Raw genomic sequence first — 25,883 nt, 5'->3', positions numbered from 1 at the left:
AATTCATATCAGTTCTTTGATATCAATTCCAGTTCAGTTCAGTTAATTTTATTTTTATACTTTTCTCAATTCCAATTCAATTCCAGTTCACAATTTTTTAAAAATCAGTTCAAATTCGATTCATAATTGACCCAAGCCCTGGTTATTACAGCTGTCTCACGTTCAGGAAAGTGAAGCATCGGTGGATGAACTGCTTGATGGGAGTGCAGGTACATGGGACAAGGACATTGCTGAGGCACTCTTCACTCTGGCAGATCGCTGCACCCTGGCCAAGAAGAATCGTCCCACCATGGTGCAAGTGATGGCTGAGTACCCTGCTCTTGGAACTGCTTAGGTATCAAAATCTTGTAGACGTACACAGTACTTGCTTTGCAAGCATTCAAACCTAACAAATCCTTGGCCAAGAAGAATCGTCCTACCATGATGCAGATGATGGCTAAGTACCCCACTCTTGGAACTGCTTAGGTATCAGAATCTTATAGAAGTACACAATACTTGCTTTGCAAGCATTGCAAACCTAACAGATCCTTTCTTGAAATGAGGTAATGACTTAGAATGATTGGAAGATAGCCATATTTTTCCATATACTGAATTGTACCGTATTCTTTTAATTTTTCTTGATCCATACTGACACATTATTTACTTATTCCATAAATTCAAGAGGACCAAAGTAAATTACATTGTAGTCCCCAAAATCTAAATTTCAGATCTCCAAGTACAGGAATCCCTCCACTATCCGATGTAATAGAGCCAAAAGCATGTCCAGGAAGTGGGTTTGTCTGGTTAGTGGGCCCCTGCCTCCTGGACTGGTACTTATGGACCCTAGCCCAGCCTAACTTTGAAAGCCACCTAAATAACTCCCTACCGGACATGCATAGCACCTGTTTAAGACCCTGTTCATACCAATAATGGACATAAAGCATGAAATAAATGAAAAGGAACCAGAGAATTAGGAATTAGAAGTGAGTATGGAAAATATTTAGCAGTGTACAGGGTACTTACGGCACGTCTGTGGGCGCCTGCTCTAAGGCTCTGGCAGTGGTGAAAATGCTCTTGAAGCACATACAGTAATCCACTGTTGTGCTACACTTAATCCTTTGCACTGTGAGTTATAATTGTTTAACATTACACATTCTGTTCTTAATTGTGCCACGCCAGTTTCAACTGCCACTTTGCACTCTACACTTAATCCTTTGCACTCTAAATTCTGATTTCTTAATGTTGTACAACAATGTAAATTCCCATGTGGTCTAGTGGCGAGGTATTGCAGTTTATTCACTGTTTATTCACAAAAACGAGCACGTGCAGCATCCATTGTGATGAACATCTACTCACGACGGTGGTTAGGCTGTAACTGGTGAGATGGGAGGAAGGAAGGGGTGAAGGGGCCCTGCATAAACACAGCTGTCCGGCGCTGCGCACCAATTTCAATTTGCGGGTGGGAAAAAATTTGGATATTGGGGGGGGGGGAATTTTTTATTTTTTTGGCCATTTTTGGATTCTGAAGGTCCAGGCCCACAATGTCTGGTAAGTGGGGAGTCCGGATAGTGGGCGTCCGGACAGTACAGGGATTACTGACCAGTTTTCCAAAAGAATTTTGAAAGATTCATTTTACTGGAAGAAATAAAAACCAAATAAATATGTTTACTACCAAAGCACTCCTGGTTTCCAAGATTGCTGTTTTATTGAAAAAGTGTTATAGTAGTTTACAGTCATCCAACATATCTCAAGCTAGACTTAGACCATGAGAATGGTTTCATAATTTTCTGTTCTCTCATTCTCCACCTTGAACAAAAAAGTCATCCATGTTTACTGCTGATTTTTCACACATGAACTATCAAAAATATGCTTGTGGGAAAATAAATTTGAGTATGGATACAGTAGATAATACAGGTACAATAAATGAAATTAGGTGGGTTCCAGTAAAAAAAAAAAAAAAAAAAAAAAAAAAAAAAAAAAAAAGTCGGTGTTCCAAAAGCCTCTTGATCTCAGCCATTTGAAATGTGCAAAATTTTGCACTTGTTACATTTCCACAGATTTCCATGTGATATTGGTAACACTGGAGGATGAAATCAGTTAAAAATATGATATGCATTGCAAATGTGCAGAAGAAGTGGAAAGTAGAATGACACAAGGAAGGAAAGTAGCTGGCGCTACGAAGGCCTTGATAAGAAACAGAGGCTTGAATGTTGCAGCTGCACGAGGTTTACATGAAGGAGTGTTAGTACCAACTTTTGCTTATGGATGTGAGACTATGGTGTGGCATGAAAATGACAAGTCAAGAGTGAGAACAGTGGAGATGGGACTGCTGAGGAGTGTATGTGAAGTACAGAGAGTGGATAGGATACATAATAATGCGATTTGTGAAAGATGTGGAGTGAGGAAGTCTGTGGACACAAGAGCTGAAAAGTGTACTTCTATGGTATGGTCATTTGGAGACATTGGATAACAATAGAGTGGTGAAAAAGGTATTTCTGAGCGAATTTGAAGGAGGGATGAGGCGAGGTAGGTCAAGAAGGTGGAGGGATATGGTAGATGAGTGTGTGTGTGAGGAAGAGAGGTATGGAAGTTGGTGAGGCTAGGAGACTGACAATAGATTGAGCTCGATGGGTGGATGTTGTGATAAGAAGTGCATGATCAGGGATTTGGCACCTTTTTTTAATGTGACAGCATCCGGTTTGGCTCTGTCGGATGTGTTTATGTGAAGCTACAGAATGTGGTGAAAGTTTTGGGTGTATCAGATAGAGCTAGGATTCTGGGGGCTTGAATGATGAGTGAATGGAAGTGTGGCCCATTGGACTGGGCAGACTTAGGCTGTCTGGACATTGCTACTCCTAACCCTGCCTTAGCATGGGAAAGGAGGTCTGGATGATGATGATGATGATGATGATTGCTTCTGTAGATATATATATATATATATATATATATATATATATATATATATATATATATATATATATATATATATATATATATATATATATATATATATATATTATATATATATATATATATATATATATATATATATATATATATATATATATATAATATATATTTCAGGTTTGCAGGGGTCTAATCATGGACAGTGGATCATGTGCATTTCAATTTTAGTCTGAGGTTAGTACTTTTCTCTTGCCACTTCCCTGCTTCCACCTGTACAGTTCAGTTTTAGTCTGGGGACTAGTACTTTTGTGTAGCTACTTCCCTGCTGCCATCAGAGTAATATTCAAGTACAGTAAAACCTCTATATGCGATACCCCAGCTTAACGATGGGGGTAGAAATACCACCATGCCCCACCTAACGATGGTCAAACCCTGGTTTAACAGTGGGTTTTAATTTTAACGATTTTGATATTTAAGACTAAAATTGTGTGTTTAGGTTGATTTACAAACTGTTTTTAGACATAGATTAATGTGCTTTAGCCATAGGTGGGGTGAACACTGCCATTTTGGGGTATAGTTTTACTAAGCTTGATTTTTTCCAGGCTTATATTTGACGATTTTCAGATTTTATTTATTAGTTTTAGTGAGTTATTGACAGGTGTTAGGCTTAGGTTAGCTTCTTTTACAGCTGTTAGGTCATTTAGATTGGCTTTAAACTTGTTTTTGGGCCCATTTGGGTGGGTTTTGGACTTGGTTGGGGGGTAAACCCAAGGCTGAAAAACACATCCCATTACATGTTAAGTCTTCCCCAATATACGATACCCCGCATAATGATGGGCTTTTACCTAACCGAGTACATTGTTAAATGGGGGTATACCTGTAATTAAACCAGTAACATTGTCACACTACTTTTTTTTTTTTTTTTTCCCTTAGATACTGAACAAAGACATCTACTGCACAGCATATAACACATTAATACAGTACAGTCCAAATGAATAAATTTGTATACAGTATTCTGTACTGGGTCAGCCCCATCCACCCACTCCTTCATGGAGTGTCCTCTTTATTTGGATTTTCAGGTGTTGTAGTTCTAAATATGACAGCATTATCAGTTACATTGAATTGATGTTATTTTGATTATTTAAGATATAATTTTATGTGTATTTGATAATGTTTTAATGAATGTTAATTATATTTTACCTGTTTATTGTTATTTTATATTAACAAATATTTGCAGTGAGATAGATAGTGGAGAAGGCTTATGAGAAGGACTGTAAGGTGTTTATGACATTTGTGGATCTGGAAAAGCATTTGACAAAGTAGACAAAGAAGGAATGTGGAAGGTTTGCACATGTATGGTGTAGATGGTAAGCTGCTAGGTGCTGTCAGTAGTTTTTATGATGGTAGTGAGGCATGTGTAAGGGTAAATGGGCATCAGAGTGAACGATTTACGATCATGTGAGTATGTGACAGGGTTGTGTGATGTCCCCATGGTTATTCAGTAAATATATTTAAGGGGTGATGAGAGAAGTAAAAACATGAGTAATGGAGAAAGTGATGGCATTGGTAATGAATGCTGATGGATAGAATATCTCAAATTTGTAGTATGCTGATGATGCAGTGCCAGTTGCAAATACCAAACCAGAACTTGGGAGACTAATTCAGAGTTTTGCTGATGTCAGTGAGCATCATGCCTTCAGAGTAAATGTAGAAAAGAGTAAAGTAATGGTAATTGAGAGAGAAGATGGCTTCCTATGTATTGTTACAGTGAATGGTGAGAGACTGGAATTGGAGAGAGAGTTCAAATACCTGAGTAAAGTGATAGAAAGGACAAGCAGTGTGCAAAAGAAGTGGAAAGTAGAGTGACACAAGGAAGGAAAGTACTTGGTGTTATGAGGGCTGTGATAAGAAATAGAGGCTTGAGTGATACAGCTGCATGAGGCTTACATGAAGGAGTGTTAGTGCCAACTTTAACATATGGATGTGAGACTATGGTGTGGCATGGAAATGACAAGTCAGGAGTGAGAGCAGTAGAGATGGGACTGCCATGGAATGTATGTGGAGTACAGAGAGTGGATAGGATATGAAATACAGTAATGTGATTTGTGAAAGATATGGAGTGAGGAAGGCTGTGGACACCAGAATTGAAGAATGTACTGAGATGGTATGGTCATGTGGAGAGAATGGATAAAAATAGTGTTGAAATAGGTATATCTGAGCAAATTTGAAGGAGGGAGGAGGGGAGGTATGCCAAGGTGAAGGTGGAGGGATATGGTGGATGAGTGTGTGAGGAAGAGAGGTATGTGAGTGATTTGAGGCTAGGGGACTGACAAGAGATCGAGCTGGCTGGCTGGTTGTTGTGAGATGAAGTGTATGATGTGGGATTTAGCACCCCTTTTTAACGTGACAGCGGTCAGATTGACTGTCGGACCTCCTTTCCCAGCTTGGGGCAGGGTAAGGAGTAGCATCTTCCAGACAGCCCAAGTTTGCCTAGTCCAATGGGCCATGCTTCCTTTCACTCATCATTCAAGCCCCTGGAATCCTGGCTTTATCTGAAATGCCAAGAACATTATCCACATTCTGTAGCATCACATAAATGTATCCGATAAAGTTAGTCCGGACGCTGTCATTTTAAAAAGGGGTGCCGAATCCTTGATTATGCATATCTTCTCACAACATTCATCCAGCCAGCTCCATCTCTTGTCAGTCCCCTAGCCTCACCAACTTCTGTACCTCTCTTCCTCACACACTCATCCAACCAATCCCTCTACCTTCTCCTTGGCCCAACTCACCTCCCCCCTCCTTCAAATTTGCTCAGATATACCATTTCCACCACAGTATTGTTATCCATTCTCTCCACATGGCCATACTATCTCAGTACACTCTCTTTGATTCTGCTATCCACAGACTTCCTCACTCCACATCTTTCACAAATCACATTATTTCATATCCTATCCACTCTCTGTACTACACATACATTCCTCAGCAGTCCCATCTCCACTGCTCTCACTCTTGACATGTCAGTTTCATGCCACACCGTAGTCTAACATCCATATGTTAAAGTTGGCACTAACACTTCTTCATGTAAGCCTCATGCAGCTGCATCACTCAAGCCCCTGTTTCTTATCACGGCCTTCATAGTACCAGCTGCTTTCCTTCCTTGTGTCACTCGACTTACCACTTCTTCTGCACATATTCCCCTCTTCTGTATCACTGTACTCAGGTATTTGAACTCCCACCAATGCCAGTCTCTCCCCATTCACTGTAACATCACGCTGGGAGTCACCTCCTCTCTCAGTAACCATCACTTTACTCTTCTACATTTACTCTCAAGGCACAATGCTTACAGACATCAGCAAAACTCTGCGCTAGTCTATCAAGTTCTTGTCCGGTATTTGAAAGTAGTACTGCATCATCAGCATACAACAAATTTGAGATACTTCATCCTTCACCATTCATTACCAATGCTATCCCTCTCTCCATTACTTGTATTTTACTCATCACCCCATCCATATATATATTTAACAACCATGGGGACATCACACGACCTTGTCACATGCCCACACTGATCATGAATCATTCCTTTAGATGCCCATTTACCCTTACACTGGCATCACTACCAGCGTAAAAACTCTTGACGGCACCTAGCAGCTTACCATGTACACCGTCCATGCACAAAACCTTCCACACTCCTTCTCTGTCTAGTTTGTTGTATACTTTTTTCAGATCGATGAATGCCATAAACACCTTTTAATTCTTCTTATACCATATATCTTATATATATAGATAGATAGATATCTGTGCTGTCTGTCTATATTGTTTTTTAATCTCTCTCTCTCTCTCTCTCTCGTCACCTAAAACAAGTTTGTGTAACACCTTTACAGGCAGATTGTTGGTGTACATTTGGTCATGGTTGTACACCCTTCAGAACAAGTACAGTATTTAGCCACGGGGTTAGATGGTCAAGGAAGGAGCTAATTCCTTATACACAGGTGGATCTGTTACGTAGATAACCCAGACTGTGCTGATTGATAACTTTATTGTGCTGTGTTATATATTGTAAGAGTACACATTGCAAGAAAAGTCACTCTCATCACAGGAGTAGTTATATGTATCAGCACTGGATCCGTATTTCAAAAATTAAGCAACACGATAATTGTGAGGGGTGGGAGAAGAGGTCCGAACTATGGAACATATATATTTTATGATTGACCATAATATGTATTATTATTATTTTAACTTGATTACGTATATGTATTATTATTATTTTAACTTGATTACTTGATACTGCGTTGTTGTTATTCTTGGCTGCATTTGTAGAATTTTGATCATTTATGTTGAGGAAATGTGCTTCCATATCTTTTTAACCCTAAACACAAACTCTTCTTTCTGTTAACACTATCACAAAACGGTTGTTTTTCACCCTAAATTTTAAAATTGGAAAAAAATACCTAATACAGACCTTTGATAAAATAAATGTGCAAGGAACTTTAGGCATTTTACTTTAAGTTAACATTAGAAAGGATTGAAAATCACATCACTTTGTTATGGAAACTGAGTAATAAAAATAGCCACTAAAAGTTGGGATATTTTGGCTTGTTTCTTGGAAAAAATCACACCCTCCAAAAATTCAGCATATGCCTTTGGAAAACCTCCCACGTCCTCCCAGGTTCTTACGGACACCACTGAAGGGGTTGCCATACGCCTACTGCTGTGGTAGAAACCCGATGTTCACTTTGGTTTTCAGCCTTTGCACATACGAAACAAGGCCAACAGAAGAGACCCACGTGCAGACAGTGATGATGTATCCTTCCTCTACCATAACTGGCTGCCAAATGAAGCTACTGGAGGACTGGTAACCCTGGGAGCAGGGGAACCATACACAATGGCAATGACGTCATGTTGGTCAGGTGGAATTCACCCGGGGTTTGTGTTCTAGGGTTAAACTATTGATTTTGTCCATTTTACCTTAATATTCTTTTGTGCATAATCTTTTAAATATCCATATATTGTCATAAATACAGTACATATATGGGTGTTACGAGAGGGTTTATGCAGCATCTTTAATAGATGAGCTGTTGAGTCATTCTTATTGTGCATACTAAGCACATCATTATGCATTTTAATTATTTAAATTTTGGTATTATTTACAAAGGATCTTACCAAGTCGGCAGGATTATAAGTAACAGTTGGCCTAATTAACATCAAGAATTCTTTGGTTTTACATTTTTTAAACTAAAGCTCATTAACTAAAGTTTTTAGTAGCATCATGAATTAAAACAAGATTATACAACAAATAATATTTTTCATATTTTAACATATGTTAATACAATTGTAAAATGTTTTATAGCAGTATGCAAGGAATTTATACATAACAAGATTATAAATGTGCCCTCATCACGATAAGTTTTTCAGTGTGTGTAATTTATTTTTAATATTATTATCTTGGTATTATAAAAACTTTTTTTTGAAATTAAGATGTATACTTTTCCTTTCTCCTTCTTCTTCCTTTCTCTGTTCCTCTTCCTTTCTCTGTTCCTCTTCCTCCTTCCACAGTGTCTTCCTCTTCCTCCTCCTTGGTCCTCATTGCCAGGTTCTTCCTGCTCTTTCTCCAGCACCTTTCCCTTCCTACACCTTCCCTAGTGCATTCCCCTTCCCACACCTTCCCCAGTGGATTCCCTTTCCCACACCTTCCCCAGTGCCTTTCCCTTCCTACACCTTCCCCAGTGCCTTCCTCTTCCAACTCCCTTTCCAGTGTCTTCCTCTTCCAACTCCCTTTCCAGTGTCTTCCCCCTCCCGCTCCTTCCGCAGTGCCTTCCCCTTCATACTCCTTCCCCAGTGCCTTCCCCTTACTACACCTTCCCCAGCACCTTCCCTTTCCTACACCTTCCCCAGTGCCTTCCCCTTCCTCTTCCTTCCCCAGTGCCTTCCCCTTCCTACTTCTTCCCCAGTGTCTACCATTACCTACTCCTTCCCCAGTGCCTTCCCCTTCCTACTCCTTCCCCAGTGCCTTCCCCCTCCTACTCCTTCCCCAGTGCTTTCCCCCTCCTACTCCTTCCCCAGTGCCTTCCCCTTCCTACTCCTTCCCCAGTGCCTTCCCCTTCCTACTCCTTCCCCAGTGCTTTCCTCCTCCTACTCCTTCCCCAACACCTTCCCCTTCCTACTCATCCCCAGCACCTTCCCTATCCTAATCCTTCCCCAACACCTTCCCCTTCCTACTCTTCCACAGCACCTTCCCTTTCTGGTTCCTTCCCCAGCACCTTCCCCTTCCTACTCCTTCCCCAGCACCTTTCCCTTCCTACTCCTTCCCCAGCACTTTCCCCTTCCTACTCCTTCCCCAGCACCTTTCCCTTCCTACTCCTTTCCCAGCACTTTCCCCTTCCTACTCCTTCCCCAGCACCTTCCCCTTCCTACTCCTTTCCCAGCACCTTCCCCTTCCTACTCCTTCCCCAGCACCTTCCCCTTCCTACTCCTTCCCCAGTGCCTTCCCCTTCCTACTCCTTCCCCAGCACTTTCCCCTTCCTACTCCTTCCCCAGCACCTTTCCCTTCCTACTCCTTCCCCAGCACTTTCCCCTTCCTACTCCTTCCCCAGCACCTTCCCCTTCCTACTTTTCCCCAGCACTTTCCCCTTCCTGCTCCTTCCTGAGCATCTTCCCCTTCCTGCTCCTTCCCCAGCATCTTCCCCTTCCCACTCCTTCCCCAGCATCATCCCCTTCCTACTCCATCCCCAGTGCCTTCCCCTTCCTACTCCTTCCCCAGTGCCTTCCCCTTCCTACTCCATCCCCAGTGCCTTCCCCTTCCTACTCCATCCCCAGTGCCTTCCCCTTCCTACTCCATCCCCAGTGCCTTCCCCTTCCTACTCATTCCCCAGTGCCTTCCCTTCCTACTCCTTCCCCAGTGCCTTCCCATTCCTACTCCTTCCCCAGTGCCTTCCCTTCCTACTTATTCCCCAGTGCCTTCCCTTCCTACTCCTTCCCCAGTGCCTTCCCATTCCTACACCTTCCCAGCACTTTCCTTTTCCTGCTTCTTTCCCAGCATCTTCCCCATCCTAATCCCTACTCAGTGCCTTTCCCTTCCTGCACCTTCCCCATCCTGGTCTTTCCCCAGCACCTTCCCTATCCTACTTGCCCAGGACCCTCCCCTTCCTACTCCATCCCCAGCACCTTCCCGATCCTACTCCTTCCCCAGCACCTTCCCGATCCTACTCCTTCCCCAGCACCTTCCCGATCCTACTCCTTCCCCAGCACCTTCCCCTTCCTACTCCATCCCCAGCACCTTCCCCTTCCTACTCCTTCTCTAGTGCTTTCCCTTTCCTAATCCTTCCCCAGTGCCTTTCCCTTCCTAATATTTCCCCAGTACCTTCCCCTTCCTACTCCTTCCCCAGCACCTTCCCCTTCCCACTCCTTCCCGAGCACCTTCCCCTTCCTAATGATCCCCAGTGCCTTCCCCTTCCTACTCCTTCCCCAGCACCTTCCCCTTCCTACTCTTCCCCAGTTCCTTCCCGTTTCCTAATCTTCCCCTTTCCCATTCCAAATCCTTCCCCAGTGCCTTCCCCTTCCTACTCCTTCCCCAGCTTCTTCCCCTTCCTACTCCATCCCCAGCACCTTTCCCTTCCTACACCTTCCCCAGTGCCTTCCCCTTCCTACTCCTTCTCCAGCACCTTCCCGTTACTCCTTCCCCAGCACCTTCCCCTTCCGACTCTTCCCCAGTGCCTTCCCCTTCCTACACCTTCCCCAGTGCCTTCCCCTTCCTACTCCTTCCCCAGCATCTTCCCCTTCCTACGCCTTCCCCAGTGCCTTCCCCTTCCTACTCCTTCCCCAGCACCTTCCCCTTCCTACTCCTTCCCCAGTGCCTTCCCCTTCCTACTCCTTCCCCAGCACCTTCCCCTTCCTACTCCTTCCCCAGTGCCTTCCCCTTCCTACTCCTTCCCCAGCACCTTCCCCTTCCTACTCCTTCCCCAGCACCTTCCCCTTCCTACTCCTTCCCCAGCACCTTCCCCTTCCTACTCCTTCCCCAGCACCTTCCCCTTCCGACTCTTCCCCAGTGCCTTCCCCTTCCTACTCTTCCCAAGTGCCTTCCCTTTCCTACTCCTTCCCCAGTCCCTTTCCCTTCCTACTCCTTCCCGCAATATCTTCTCCTTCCTATTCCTTCCGCAGTGCCTTCCCCTTCCTACTCCTTCCCCAGCATTTTCCTCTTTCAATTCCTTCCCCAGCACCTTCCCCTTCCTACTCCTTCCCCAGCACCTTCCCCTTCCTACTCCTTCTCCAGCACCTTCCCCTTCCTACTCCTTCCCCAGCACCTTCCCCTTCCTACTCCTTCCCCAGCACGATCCCCTTCCTACTCTGTATCATCACCTTCCCCTTCCTACTCCTTCCCTAGTGCCTTCCCCTTCCTTCTCCTTCCGCAGTACCTTCCCCTTCCTACTCCTTCCCCAGCACTTTCCCCTTTCAATTCCTTCCCCAGCACCTTCTTCCTTTTCCTTCCCCAGCACCTTCCTCTTCCTACTCCTTCCCTAGTGCCTTTCCCTTCATCAGTGAAACTTTTCGCAACGTGTGTGTGTGTGTGTGTGTGTGTGTGTGTGTGTGTGTGTGTAAACTTAACCCATTAGCTGTGGTGGCTTCTCTTCAGTTAACATAAAATTGCTTACTGTATGCTGAAGTATATATACATATATATTTATTTTCCGGTCACAGCGTTCATCTAGCACGTCATATACTGTTCAGTTCTGCCGAGTTGCTCTTAGCTGAACGTATCGATGTAACGTTAGCCAAAACAAAATACCGTCTTTGTAACTAATTCGCATCTTACAGTTTCGATATCTAATCTCATTGTTCGTACATCACGATACTTTAGGCAGAGAAGAAAATAATCTACTGAAATAGAAAACGCTAGTTACATGGATAACTGATATATTTTTCGTTCCTGGACTAGGCATATTTTACCCCTCTCCTATTCTGCCCTACTTTAGCCTAAACCAACCCATCCTAACCTACTTTTCTCTGCCCTACACTACCCTACCCCAGCCTACCCTGCCCTAGCGTTCCCTACCCTATCCTACCGCTGAGGTCTCCTGTAGGGATACTCGTTCTTCGGTTTTTGCCAGGCTTAGGGAGGTGGAGGAGATTAAGGTGTTGGACATCCTTTCTGGGGGCGGAGAGACTTACAACATCCCTTTGTCTTGTTGTAAACTTTGGTCTACCCTTTCCCTGTCATGTCACTTCTCCGGAGTCGATAATATTCCCCATGCAGTGCTGAGGTACCTGGATGATGAAGCAGTGTCCTTCCTCCTGAGTCTTCTAAATAGAATTTGGAGAGATTCGTCCACTCCTGCTTCTTGGCGGGGGGCTGTTGTCCTACCGTTTCACAAGCCAGGTATTGCAGGTCACCATCTTGGTTTGCGTGGTAGGTTGTCTTTACTGATTATGGAATTTTTCCGTATTGGTGCCACCTTGTTTCCCTCATATCCTCAAGAGGAGGGAGTGCCTCAGAATAGTGTCCTTAGTGTCACCGTCTTTGCTAAAGTTCAGGAAGATTTTGTTGGCTCTGTTCCGGAGGGAGTGTCTGCCTCGCCGTATCCTCGCTATCCACATCCGTTTGGGTACAGGGTGAAGGCTGCCATGGGGGATGTGGATGTTCCAACCTTTCTTGTTTGTCCTGTGTGTGTACCAAGGATGGCTCCCTGGCTCCTCTCAGGGGTGCAACCGTGTGTTTACTTTCCTGAGAGAGGGGCCTTTCTTTCCACACAGGCGGCTCTTTGCTATTTTTTTTAGAACATACTTCCTCTCACAGTGTCTTGATTCTCGTATGTACTGATGGATTGAAATCCCGTGAGGGGACAGGCTTGGGTGTTATGTTTCCCGATTTCATTCGTGGTAGGAGTCTTCCCCCCATCGTATCTACTTTTATCGCAGAACTTACTGCTATTTTACTCACAGTCAAATTGATATTTAGCTTCCCTCCTGTTTGTTATACAGTTTTTAGCGACTCTGCCGATCTCCATTTTGTGTTTTCCCGTCCAATCCTCTTTTGTTGTCTACAGTGTTTTAGAATGGCTGTGCTTGCTAGGGACTGCTTTGTGGTTTTGTACCATTGTGGGCAATGAGCAGGCTGACGCTCTGGCAAAGGCTGCTGCCTCTCGCCCATCCTCACCTCTCCCCTGCCTCGTTCAGTGATATTCATCTAACCACTCACTGTTTGCTCCCACTGGCAGAGTAGGTAGGATGCGGTGGGGGCCAACAAAATGTGTGATATTTGTGGGTAAACGGGCCCCTTCATTTGCCGAGGTCTGAATGCAGGTGGGAGACGGCTTTATGCTGGCTCGAATGGGCCATTCCTGGTTCTCTCATTGATTTTTAATGGAGGACTCTTCTCCCTACTTTCTGTGTGGAATGCTTCGTTTCCCTGACTCTTCGGCTTTTGTTGATGGTGTCCACTGTTGGGGAATTGCGCCATCGTTACCTCTCTGAGCACCGGGCAGGAGAGGGATTGTAGTCTTCTGTTGGTACTTGGAGAGGATGCTTGTTGTGGTGGAGGGGGAAACCTTTGCTTGGTGTAGGCAGCTGCACTACCGTGTAAAATTTAGTATATAGTGGTTTTAGTGTTTTAGTGTTTTTCTTGTTTTAATTATGAATTGTATTGTGTGTGTGTGTGTGTGTGTATTTCATCTTTTCGAGTGCTTTTATTCTCGTTGTCGTCCGGCGGCATATGACCCAGGTTGTTGTATCGCCAGATTTTATTGTATATACTTATTCAGTTCAGTTTACCCTACCCTACTCTTCTCAACCCTACACTAGCCTACCTCAGCCTACCCTACCCTACCCTGCCATTGCCGACCCAATTCTACCCTACTTTAACCTACCCTCCCCTGTACAGCCTTTTCACCATTACATTACTTTTCCTGTTTTCTTCTCTCTACCTTCGGATGATTTTCTTCACCTCTGCAGTAGAGAGAAATTTCGAACTGGAAGGGTTAAATACTGCCATCATCAACCCCATCTCTATCAGGGATCTCCTAAGCTGAATAAAATCATGCGGTCAGCTAGGACAATGTAAATAAGTTGTTCTCGGCTTGAAAGATTAAATGATTCTGTCCCGTCATCCTAAGAAGGTTTTCTGAAGCTGTAGGATATCGTCAGAAGCTAGCAAAGAGTAAAAGTGACATCCGCAAACCAAGAGCTCTGCGTCCAGCTCTCCGCGGTTCAAGTCCCAGAGGTGGACAGATGTTTTGACGTGTAGACGTTACCAGGGCGTAGCTTGGTGGCCTACCTTTTAATATTCTGGACTAATGGTGGTCTAGCCTCGTGCCCCTGCGCTACACCTCATAAAAAAAAAAAAAAAAAAAGGAAAGCCAAGGGTCATGAATGAACTAAAGGACTGAACTAAGCGGAGAAGAACAAAAATCGTAGAGAAGATCGCCCCAGGTTTGATGAGACGGTGTAGTATAACTGAGTGAAATAGGCGTTGGATATGACGGAACTAAACGGCAGTTATACCCACCTCTCTTCTGTACCCTACACTACCCTGATTCAGCCTACCCTACCCTACCCAGCCCTACCCTACCCAGTCCACCACCACCCAGCCCTATCTTACCCTGCCATAACCTATCCTACCCTCCCAAACGCAACTCGACCCATCCCTACCCCATACTGCCAAAACCAACCCAACCTTACCCCACCCTGTCAAGACCGACACAATCCTACCCCACCCTGCCAAAACCAACCCAGTCCTACTCCACCCTGCCAAACCCGACCAATCCTTTCCCACCCTGCCAAAAACCGACCCAATCTTACCCCACCCTGCCAAAACCGACCCCATCCTACTTCACCCGGCCAAAACCGACCCAATCCTACCCTACCCTGCCATAACCGACCCATCCCTACCCTACTTTGCCAAAACCAACCCAATTCTACCCCACCTTGCCAAATGTGACCCAATCTTTGCCCACCCTGCCAAAACCGTCCCACACCGACCCTACCCTGTCCAAACCGACCCAATCCTACCTCACCCTTTCAAAACCGACCCAATCCTACCCCACCCTGCCAAAACCGACCCAATCCTGCCCCACCCTGCCAAAACCGACCCAATCCTGCCCCACCCTGCCAAAACCGACCCAATCCTGCCCCACCCTGCCAAAACCGACCCAATCCTGCCCCACCCTGCCAAAACCGACCCAATCCTGCCCCACCCTGCCAAAACCAACCGAAACCTAACCTATACTCTGCCAAAACCGACCCATACATATCCCACCCAGCCAAAACTGAGCCATTCCTATCCCACCCTGCCAACTCTGACCCAATCCTACCCCACCCTGCCAAGACCGACCCAACCCTACCCCACCCTGCCAAAACCGACCCAATCCTACCCTACCCTGCCATAACCGACCCAATCCTACCCCACCCTGCCATAACCGACCCAATCCTACCCCACCCTGCCAAAACCGACCCGATCTTACCCCACCCTGCCATATCCGACCCAATCCTACCCCACCCTGCCAAGACCGACCCGTCCCTACCCCACCCTGCCAAGACCGACCCGTCCCTTCCCCACCCTGCCAAGACCGACCCGTCCCTTCCCCCACCCTGCCATAACCGACCCAATCCTACCCCACCCCGCAAAAACCATCCAAGTCCTACCCCACCCTGCCAAAACTATCCCAGTCCTACCTCACCCTGCCAAAACCGACCCAACCCTACCCCACCCTGGCATAACCGACCCAACCCTACCGTGCCCTAACCAAACCAATCTTATCTAACTCATTTTTCACTCTAACACTTTCTTCTGTTTTCTTCATTCTTTCTCCAGACGATTTTCTTCAGCTCTGGAGAGGAATTTTGAATTTGAGGGGTTAGATACAGCCAGCATCAACCCCTTCTCTGTCAGGGGATCTCCTAAGTTGAATAAAATCGTGCGGTCAGCTAGGACAAAGTAAATAAATCGTTCTTGGTCAGAAGCATTAAATGATTCTGTCCCGTCATCTTAAGAGGGTTTTCTGAAGCTGTAGGATATCGTCAGAAGCTAGCAAAGTGTAAAAGTGACATCCGCAGACCGGGAGCTCTGCGTCCAGCGCTCCGCAGTTGTAAGTCCCAGAGGTGGACATGTTTTGACGTGTAGACGTTACCAGGGCGTAGTTTGGTGGCCTACCCTTAAATATTCCGCACTAATGGTGGTCAAGCCTCGTGCACCTGCGCTCCACCACATAAAAAAAAATAAAAATAAAAAGGAAAGCCAAGGGTCATGAATGAACTGAAGGACTGAACTAAGCGGGGAAGAACAAAAATCGTAGAGAAGAACCCCCAAATCTGATGAGACACTGTAGTATAACTGAGTGAAATAGGCGTTGGATATGACGGAACTATTATGATTTGTAATTATAATATGGAGTCCCAACACCCTGTCCAAACCGACCCAATCCTACCTCACCCTGCAAAAACCGACCCAATCCTACCCCACCCTGCAAAAACCGACCCAGTCAAATCCCACTCTGCCAAAACCGACCAAATCCTAACCCACGCTGCCAAACCAAAACATAACCGACACAATCCTACCTCACCCTGCCAAAACCGACCCAACCCTACCCCACCCTGCCAAAACCGACCCAACCCTACCCCCACCCTGCCAAAGCCGATCCAACCCTACCCCACCCTGCCAAAACCGACCCAACCTTACCTCACCCTGCCCAAAAAAACTCAGTCCTACCCCACCCGGCCAAAACAGACCCAACGCTACCCCACCCTGCCAAAACCGAACCATTCCTACCACACCCTGCCATAACCGACCCAGTCCAACCCCACCCTGCCAAAACCGGCCCAATCCTACGCCGCCCTGCCAAAACTAACCCAACCTTACCCCACCCGGCCATAACCGACCCAATGCTACCCCACCCTGCCACAACCGTCCCATCCCTACCCTACCTTAACCAAACCAGTCTTATCTAACTCATTGTCCACATTAACACTTTTTTCCATATTCATCTTTCTTCCTCCAGACGATTTTCTTCAACTCTGGAGAGAAATTTCGTACTGGAGGGGTTAGATACAGTCACCATCAACCCCATCACTACGAGGGGATCTCCTAAGCTGAATAAAATCGTCCGGTTACCTAGAACAAAGTAACTAAGTCATTCTCTGTCTGAAGGGGTTATTGTGTCTGTCCCATTATCCCGAGAGGGTTTCTTTAAGCTCCAGGAAATCGTCTAAAGGTAGCGAAGTGTAAACATGACGTCAGCACTTGGTCTAGGCGCCACAGATCGAGTCCCGGAGGTGAACAAAGGTTTTTATATCATATAGACGTTTTATATTTTATATTTTGCAACTTTCAGAGGCATTTACTCTGCTTTAGAAGTCTTATGGATAGGCTTAATCAAACGTATCGAACCTCCCATGTTAGAAAAAATAGCTTACAGAAATGCGTCTCGTACTGAAGAGGCGGAATGGACAGATCGAGTGACTAAGATATTGAATTATGTATATGACTGGTTTTGTTGTTATTTCTATTATTATTATTATTTCAGGCAAATGTCCCAGGCTTCTAGACTGGCTGACTAGCGAATATTATTAAGTCTCCCGTGGCTCCGTGCTCCTTCCACTCAAGAGCCTGCACTTCACGCATTCCACGCACAAGATGGCGCCACCGCTGCATTCCTGCGAAGACGAGAGGTCAAGAGGACGACACTTGCTTTTTGTTTGTTTGTTTACTGTAATTGCTTAAAGTTGTGATCCCTCCAACTTCAATGCTCAGTTGTAACTATAGATAACTAGAATACGATGCTAGTCACGAAGAAGGGCTATGAAAAGATACAGAGCTCGTAGTATTGGCTGGATGAATCACTCTTTCGTGATAATCAAAGACGGTGAATAAAACCCACACTTGTAGACGAAGAATATAATTACCAAACCGTTTCGGTGGACACTGCCACCATCTTCAGTGGTCAAGATAGTGAGAGGGAGTGACTTACTGACTATACAAGGGTTCCTCTTTATGCGTGTGTGTGTGTGAAAGGGTGGGGTAAAGGTGAGGTGGGGTGGGGTAGATTGTAAGCGGGGATTAACCCAAGGGGGATTTTGGGGGGGACATTACCGGACAGGTCAGGTGTAATTCCTATCTGACCTTACCTGTGTTGTAGCAGGAAGAGACATGTCCCTTCCTGCTACGACACAGGTAAGGTCAGATAGGAATTACACCTGACCTGTCCGGTAATGTCCCCCCCAAAATCCCCCTTGGGTTAATCCCCGCTTACAATCTACCCCACCCCACCTCACCTTTACCCCACCCTTTCACACACACACACGCATAAAAAGGAACCTTTGCATGGTCAGTATGTCACTCCCTCTCACTATCTTGACCACTGAAGATGGTGGCAGTGTCCACCGAAACTGTTTGGTAATTATATTCTTCGTCTACAAGTGTTGGTTTTATTCACCGGCTCGTAGTATTTTTTTCTTTTAACTGAGGTACATGAAATAAGCTGCAAAAATACGAAAATACGAGCTTACTTAATGTAAATGAATTATAGTACGTTCAAGATGGAGGGAAGGCATTTTGTATTTTGTTTGTGATGTTATAGTGTCTCTCAGGATCCTAGGATCCTCTCTCGGCTGAACCAAATTGTCTGGCGTCAGCTGGAACATGATGCTAGAGTTATGTCGGTCGTGAGGGGGTTAATGGTGACGGTATTGACACTGTCAGGCTCCTATGACTCACTCAGTCGAATAAAATCGTCTGAGTCAGCTGAAATGGGGTACTAGAGTTGTCCCGAGCATCACTCAGGGGGTTAAGATTCTTAACCCTTTGGTGCTTGGGACAACTCTAGTATTCCATTCCAGCTGACAGACGATTTTATTCGGCTGAGTGAGTCATAGGAGCCTGGCAGTTACTACACTGTCACCATTAACCCCCGCATGACCAGCATAACTCTGGTATATCATGTTCCAGCTGACGCCAGACAATTTGGTTCAGCCGAGTGGGTCTGGGGCCTGGGGGGCACTAAATGAAAATATCCAAAAAATATTAAAGGGAGGGCTATATCAAGTGTGCCACAGGAGCTATACCAAAATTGGACTTTTTAATAAAACCCCCTCCTCTCTCACTCCCTGTGTTTTGTATATATCCCTCTCTGTCTGCCTGGGGTGTGTCTGTCCCACCCTCTCTGTGTGTGTGTGGTATGCCTACTGTGTGAAGGTGGCTGTGGCTATGTACGTGTCTTGTGTATGTGGTGTGTCTACTGTGTGAAGGTGGCTGTGGCTATGTACGTGTCTTGTGTGTGTGGTGTGTCTACTGTGTGAAGGTGGCTGTGTACGTGTCGTGTGTGTGTGTGATGTGTGTAGTAGTAGTGTGTGTGTGCATCTTGATGTGTGTATGTATGTAGTAGTGTGTGTGTGCATCTTGATGTGTGTATGTATGTAGTAGTGTGTGTGTGGTAGTGTGTTTAAGTGTCTTGGTGTGTGTGAGCTGAAGTGTGGGGCCTTGTGGTTTTAAGGAAAGCCTGCTACGCAAACTTCCCTCAGCCACATTTTAAAGAAACCTCTATCACACCGGGACTTGAACCCGGGTCCTCCTGATTAGCAAGCCAGCACTATGCTGACCATGCTACCGCGCCCCCATAAGGGTAGCGGCTAAAACTTCTACTGAATTTTATTTCTTTACATGTTACAAAAAATGGGAAATTGAACAACATGCATAGACTAAACTAAATTTTCATGTACCTATTAATGTCGCTTTAGGAAGAGATATCTCGAAATTTCCTGAGCTACTTGGAATACCTAAGCCTGCAGTTTAATGCTAATCATGAACAAGTGCTATGGAAAGAATATAGAGCAGTTGCTACTTATATAAAGGGAGAAAGTAAAAACTGCAACTTAGTCTGCTATCGAACGGCAGGACTTAAACAATTAACCATATATTACATAAACTTAACACACTGAGTGACACAGAAACTAAATATATGATACAAATTCTTTAATGAAACTTATAATGAGAGTACAAATGACAAAATATACACTGCACAGGAAGACAGTACAGTACTCAGTGGTTATACCTTCTGTTAGAACTCGGAGAATGAAAGCCTACCTGTTGTACCGATTTATAAACGGAAGAGATGAATCGCTAAATTTGATCCACAGTAAAAAATAATAATAATAATAATAATGAATACATAAAACAATAAAGACAAACCATACAGACTACATGTCCACCCTAAACTGACAAAAACCTGGCATCTCTCCACCTTGAATGCTGAGTTGTTTCTAGAGATAAAGACTACATTATCATGCAAATCACAATGAAGATCTATGGGGAGGATGCAAAACCATAATACTGTCTTATTCTGCCACTTAGATACAGAAACTAAGCAGCAGGACTAAAATTTGTCAAGGTGAGCCAACTACAATGACACAGATGAAGTCTGAGATTATATAATGTGTAATCATGAACTGATTGCATCATTCAGTAAAGATTACAAAAGGAAAAGCTATCAAATCTGAAAGTGTAAGTACTATACAAGATATGATTAACCTTGTACATCCATATTCTGAGATATGCTTTCTCCATCATAGCCTACACACAAATTCATCCCCCTCAACAGTAATGGTATATTCCTGCTGTCTCCTGACTTCCAATCAACTTATGAAACCTCTCTCCTAATTACAGTACAGTAATATGTTAATGAAGGCTGCTAGTAATTACCTTCAGCATGATAATTCTTATTTAAAGGTAGCAGTAATGGTTAATGAAGGATGTAAGGTATGCAGTCCTTCCAGTTCAATATATCTCCAATCAGGCTTTATCCAGTGTCTCTCCTACACATGTTAAAGAATGTCATATGGGACTCTAAGTTTGAAAAGTCTCTCCTATGCTGATTAACATAGTTTAAAGGTAACAAGAATGGCTTAATGAAGCCTGTCCCTAACCCCTTCAGTCCAAAAGCTCTCCTATCAACCTTTAATTACATTCCTACTGAACAGGTTCCTGAAGGTTGTAATGTGACCCTTCCAGTTTGAAAAGTCTTACCCAAGCTGAATAACAGTCTTAAATTAGCAAGAATAAAGGCTAATCATTGGAGCAGTTTGTGCCCTGTAATCCAGAATGTAGTTATATTCTCATTTTACTATCTATTTCTACCACCAGACCATCATATCTAACTTGAGACAGACATATAGTACTGTATTAAAGGGACTAATGGAGGAAGAACAGGACTGAAGAGTATTGTATCGGTTCTGTAATAAGAAGGGGTAGATTGAATGACGGGGCATGTTGAAAGGATGGAGGATGGCAACTGGACACAGAAAATGGCTTGGAACAAGGTCATAGAGTGTGACATCAGGGATAGGAGGCTGATCACAGAGGTTGCCAAAGGACTAATCCCAACCAGCTAGGACCAATGGACCACATAGCTCTGAAGGGCAAGGAGAGACCTCGTATACGCTACCCTGGTGGGGGCTCGAACTGTCAACTTTATGGTTGTGAAGAGCAAGCGCTACTACTGAGCTACTGCAATCGAGCAGCATGGAAAGTCGCCATTAGGTGACCAAAGCCAATGCGTGCAAGCATGTTGGAACCTTCATAAATGATACGATATAACCCCTCCAGTTCAAAGTCTTTCCCATGCTGAATTATCATCTGAAGGAAGCATGAATAAAATCAGTTCATCTTTCAAGTGTGTGGTTAAAACTGAAATCCATCCATCCATCCATCACCCAATCCTACGTTGCCCCATGAGGCGCGTAGGAGCCCGGGGCTAGGCAGTTGGTCCTGACAATTAAGATGAGAGAGACCAACCTCACTCATCCCCGAGAGGCATTAAGTGAGCAATAAACCCCAATCATCCCTTGGATATGAACCTTCACCGGCTTATGGTTTCCTGGTGTACAGGAAACCACTTGGCTTGTCACTCAGTGTAAAGTCACCCACAGGCAGAAGGATGAGGAAAGAATGAAGGAATGCAAGACATAATTGGGAGTGTAAAGTCACCCGTAGGCAGAAAGACGAGGAAAGAATGAAGGGGAAAAAACTGAAATAAAATACTTAATCCATGGGTCTTTGCATCTGGTATTGTATTTTAATCCCGTTAATTCTAAGTAATATCATTCCGCTTAGGAAAGAGTACATGAACTGGTGTTGCTAAAGCCTTGATCAACTTCTTTACTACTTGGAGACTCTTCCAAAGGAGATTAAACTTGCTTACTGGCCTAGTTCTACCAGATGAAACAATGGCTAATGGGGTCTCTGAAGATTATTAAAACTGTCTACAAGTTATTTTTCTAGCCTGAGAGATCTCCAACCCTTTCAGATTAGTTGATGGCAAGTGTGGCAAGACTGCACAGATGATAAGACTAGTAACCAAGGAGATATCAAATGAAGAGAGACAGTGTGAAGGGAACTCCTAAGGTGATCAAAATTGCCTACAGAGCATTAATTCTATCCTAACATAAATTCCTAATCTCTTGTAACTGAGCTGATGGCCAATTGTTGTTAGACTGGGTGTCAGTATGAATGGTAACCCAGAACACTTACTCCTTCCTTACAACTATGACTCATTCTAAGCAACCACAAACTGGTATTTGAATTGTATGAGTGACCCAGGTCCCTCATATTAAAACAAGTTATGTAATTACAACCGTCTGAATGTATATGTGTGGGCCATTTCACTAACCATGATGTACTGTTGATAGTCCTTTATATTTTTTCATTTTCATTTATTTATTTTTTCTTACCTGTTGCTGAATCATACCTCACACTTCTTTGTATTGAGAATTAGGTTCTGGTTGATGCTGGAGAGGGACAATAAAACTGTCTTCTCTCCATCTCGACTATTGAGGCAGAAGGGTCATATCAACCACACATACGCTTTGAGGTAAAACAGGGTGAATTTCATGAATATTAGTAACTCAGACAGTACTATGATTATCTTATTAAATGCTGGAAGTTTTATGCAGGGGTTCATTGGCAAATTTTGAGGTGCAAGATTTTCAGGAAAAATGATGGCCAATATCATATTTAATCTACCATTATTAAATTATGCCACGGCCCCCCCAAAATGAACTACATAACAAACTCCAATCGCCAAGTAATACAGGCCATGACACTGAATTATATAATGAAATGGCATCAAGAAGAAATGGCAGTAAAAAGGAAACAGCAGCATGAAGAAATGTTATATAAAAGACATTACTAAAAGACCTTAAAATTGAACACTAAGTGAAATACAGTCAGGAGGTAGAATGATTGCCTCAAAAATGTCAAAACTTCTGAAAATTGATATAGCTACATAATACAGTAATTCTGAAGGGCTTATGAGAAAAGTCTCTTGTGGCCACAGGGAACAGGGTCCATGATTTTTTTATTTATTTAACTCCTTCAGTATGATGGGACCCTCACTCTGATGGGTCAAGTCTCAAAGCCAATGCCTGGCAGATCTGATCTTCTGAATCACAGTGGTTTAATGAACTCTACTTGATTTAACATAATAGAATTAATATACTCATTCTAACTTATTTGCTTTAACCTACAACACTCAACTTACTGTACTTAGTTTAACCTACTAGACTTAACTTACTACAAATAACATTTAATTTAACCAGCTCAATATTACCTCAGTTTAACCAATTCCAACTTACTTTAATTCTTATGGGGTACATGGGGTTAAGGGCTATAAATCTTATGAGGGATTCACAACAGCCTTAGGATCAATTTCATCTCATAACTAAGAGACAGGTTAAATTCAGTTCTCTCTTCTCCTCGTCCAACTTGAAAAAAAGAAATCACAGCTATGGCAGAAAACTGATCATAAATCCATCTGAAAGTGTATACCGTACAATTTTTTTATACTGTATCATACATTTAGCCAGTCCTCTCATAAGTCAGGGATCACGCTAAATTATCAGAACTTTTCCCATATCAGGCAGCAATGTTTGAAAATATTACAAACTTTTCCATTCAACTCATAATGTAAATCAGGAGAAACAAGATCAGATCAGATATACATGAACCAATGGTCACTCGGCCATTAAATGTCTGGACTGAAAACACTAGCCTCGTACTCCTACGCTTCTCAAGGGGTACTAAAGGACTGCATAAGATTTTTTTTTTTTTTTTACTGTCATGAAACAGACTGATGTACCAATTTTGTTTCCTTGAAAACTTTCAAAATACACTGCTGATAAATAACACCTTTTTTCCTGTTAAAATTGCTTGTCATTCTTCATAAAGTTGCTTTGTTCTGTTGTTTTAGATTTGCCTTTGGCTTTTTAGCCCTCCTCATGAATCTAACACATCTCTAAGGTACTTCACTTAAAGCAGAAATTTGCCTGCATGCATCCCAGACTTATAAAGAGGATTTATGGCCATATTATTAAAACTAAGAGTGCAATGTTATGGATAAGGATCATCAAATGATAATTTCCAAGCCATGTCATGGTGACATAACATATCCGATCCTTCTGTACTAATGCTGACTACACTCTGTAATGTGGGCTGCAAGTTGATTAATCTAACAAGTACAGGTGTTCTATACTGTACATGTCTATTTATGGCCAGATACCTTAATCCCAGAAGGGGTGGCCACAAATGAACTGCCTTCATATCACCCTGTCCTCTGCCATCAGGCTGCCCTTTCTCCAGCAGATACCCCATCACTCATACAAATTTTGGGTTTTCTGATGCTTCTGTACTTTCAGTTTTAATAATATGGCTCTGACTGCATCAACATTGCTTTGATATTACTTAAACATTAGTACATATGTCATGTGGTGTAAAATTTTAATAAAACCACATCTAGGCTCACTCTTCCTGACCCCCAACCCCTCACAGCATATATGGTTCCCAATAAATATCTGACATCTGTGCAGAAAATGTACATAAGGTTAACAATTAGTGAATACTGTAATTCTTATATTTCAATGGCTGAACCTAGTACTGCTTTCTAGTTAACTCCTGATGATTAATGTGAACCTTAGGCCATTTTCCCTATGGCATTAAAAAAGATTTGGCAAAAGACCAGCACAAAATATTCATAATCATCATCCCAACCCTAATTCCCACACAGAAGCAAGGTAGGATCTAGAACCAAGGAAATTGAAACTATCACACAAGTATGTGAGCTGTTGTCATCATCATCATCATCATCATCACCATATTCATCCTCACTATAATTTCCACCTAATAGATAAGGTGGGCTGCATTAATAATAAAAATAATCATAAAAGTACAAAACTAGAACTATCAACAGTATTACATTTGCTTTTATCATTTTGAGGGACTTGGCTATGCATCCACATGCAAGCCTTTAATAACCTGTTGATGGCATCTACAGTATACATGTACTGTAATGTGTTTAACCTAACAAAGATCCCTAAACCTTTTCAGCTCAGTTGATGCTTGAATGTTGTCTCTCCCCAAACTATGACAACTGCATAAATTTGGTTGAGTTCCTATAGTGTGTTTACTCTAGCCTAACAAAGATCTCTCAACCTTTTCAGCTCAGTTGATGCCTAACTGTTGTCTCTGCCTAAACTACGACAACTGCGTACATTTGGTGGAGTTTCCTGCCTGAGTGTCGTGTTCAATTAACAAATCCAGCCTATCCCTAATGAAAAGATTTTAGTTTTCTACAAGAGATATACATGTATAGCAGTCTTATCAAGTACTCTGACAACTGCGTAACTGTGGCTGAGGTCTCCATCTGGGATTGTTGTGCAAGGCCAGGTACCAGGATTCTGTTCCCACACCACTCACATGGTAGCACCTACCAGGGATAATGTTTCCAACCATATACCACCTAACGAACTACCAAGTGGATGTCTAGTGGAATGGAACTATTATTCAAGCATTCAAAATCTTAGCGTCACCTTACAGTACAAAAACCTATAACTAAGACCTAACTGAACAACACTTATTAACTATCAACATCATGCCCAGTACAATGGGACAATCATTCAAGCATCCAAACTCCTAACTTCACCATACAATGCAAAAACCTATAACTCAACCTAACCCCTTCACCATC

The 25,883-nt window shown here is 43.5% G+C and overlaps 1 protein-coding gene across 1 annotated transcript in view; it reads left to right on the top strand.

The window, feature by feature from the left end:
- LOC145399671 (interleukin-1 receptor-associated kinase 4-like) overlaps window positions 1-17,601 on the top strand; it is a 57,180-nt gene extending 39,579 nt beyond the window's left edge. Inside the window, exons 8-9 of the mRNA XM_080272213.1 lie at window positions 152-334; window positions 17,397-17,601. Coding sequence (XP_080128339.1) covers window positions 152-334 — 183 coding nt within the window. The 3' untranslated portion in view covers window positions 17,397-17,601. The remainder of the gene's footprint in view (window positions 1-151; window positions 335-17,396) is intronic.
- The last annotated feature ends 8,282 nt before the right edge of the window (window positions 17,602-25,883 follow it).

This window comes from Coenobita brevimanus, chromosome 50, assembly GCF_032717465.1.
Source record: "Coenobita brevimanus isolate Jiangsu-jjx chromosome 50, ASM3271746v2, whole genome shotgun sequence".
In the NCBI taxonomy this organism is placed as follows: Eukaryota; Metazoa; Arthropoda; class Malacostraca; order Decapoda; family Coenobitidae; genus Coenobita; species Coenobita brevimanus.
This window is presented reverse-complemented; position numbering and strand designations above follow the sequence as displayed.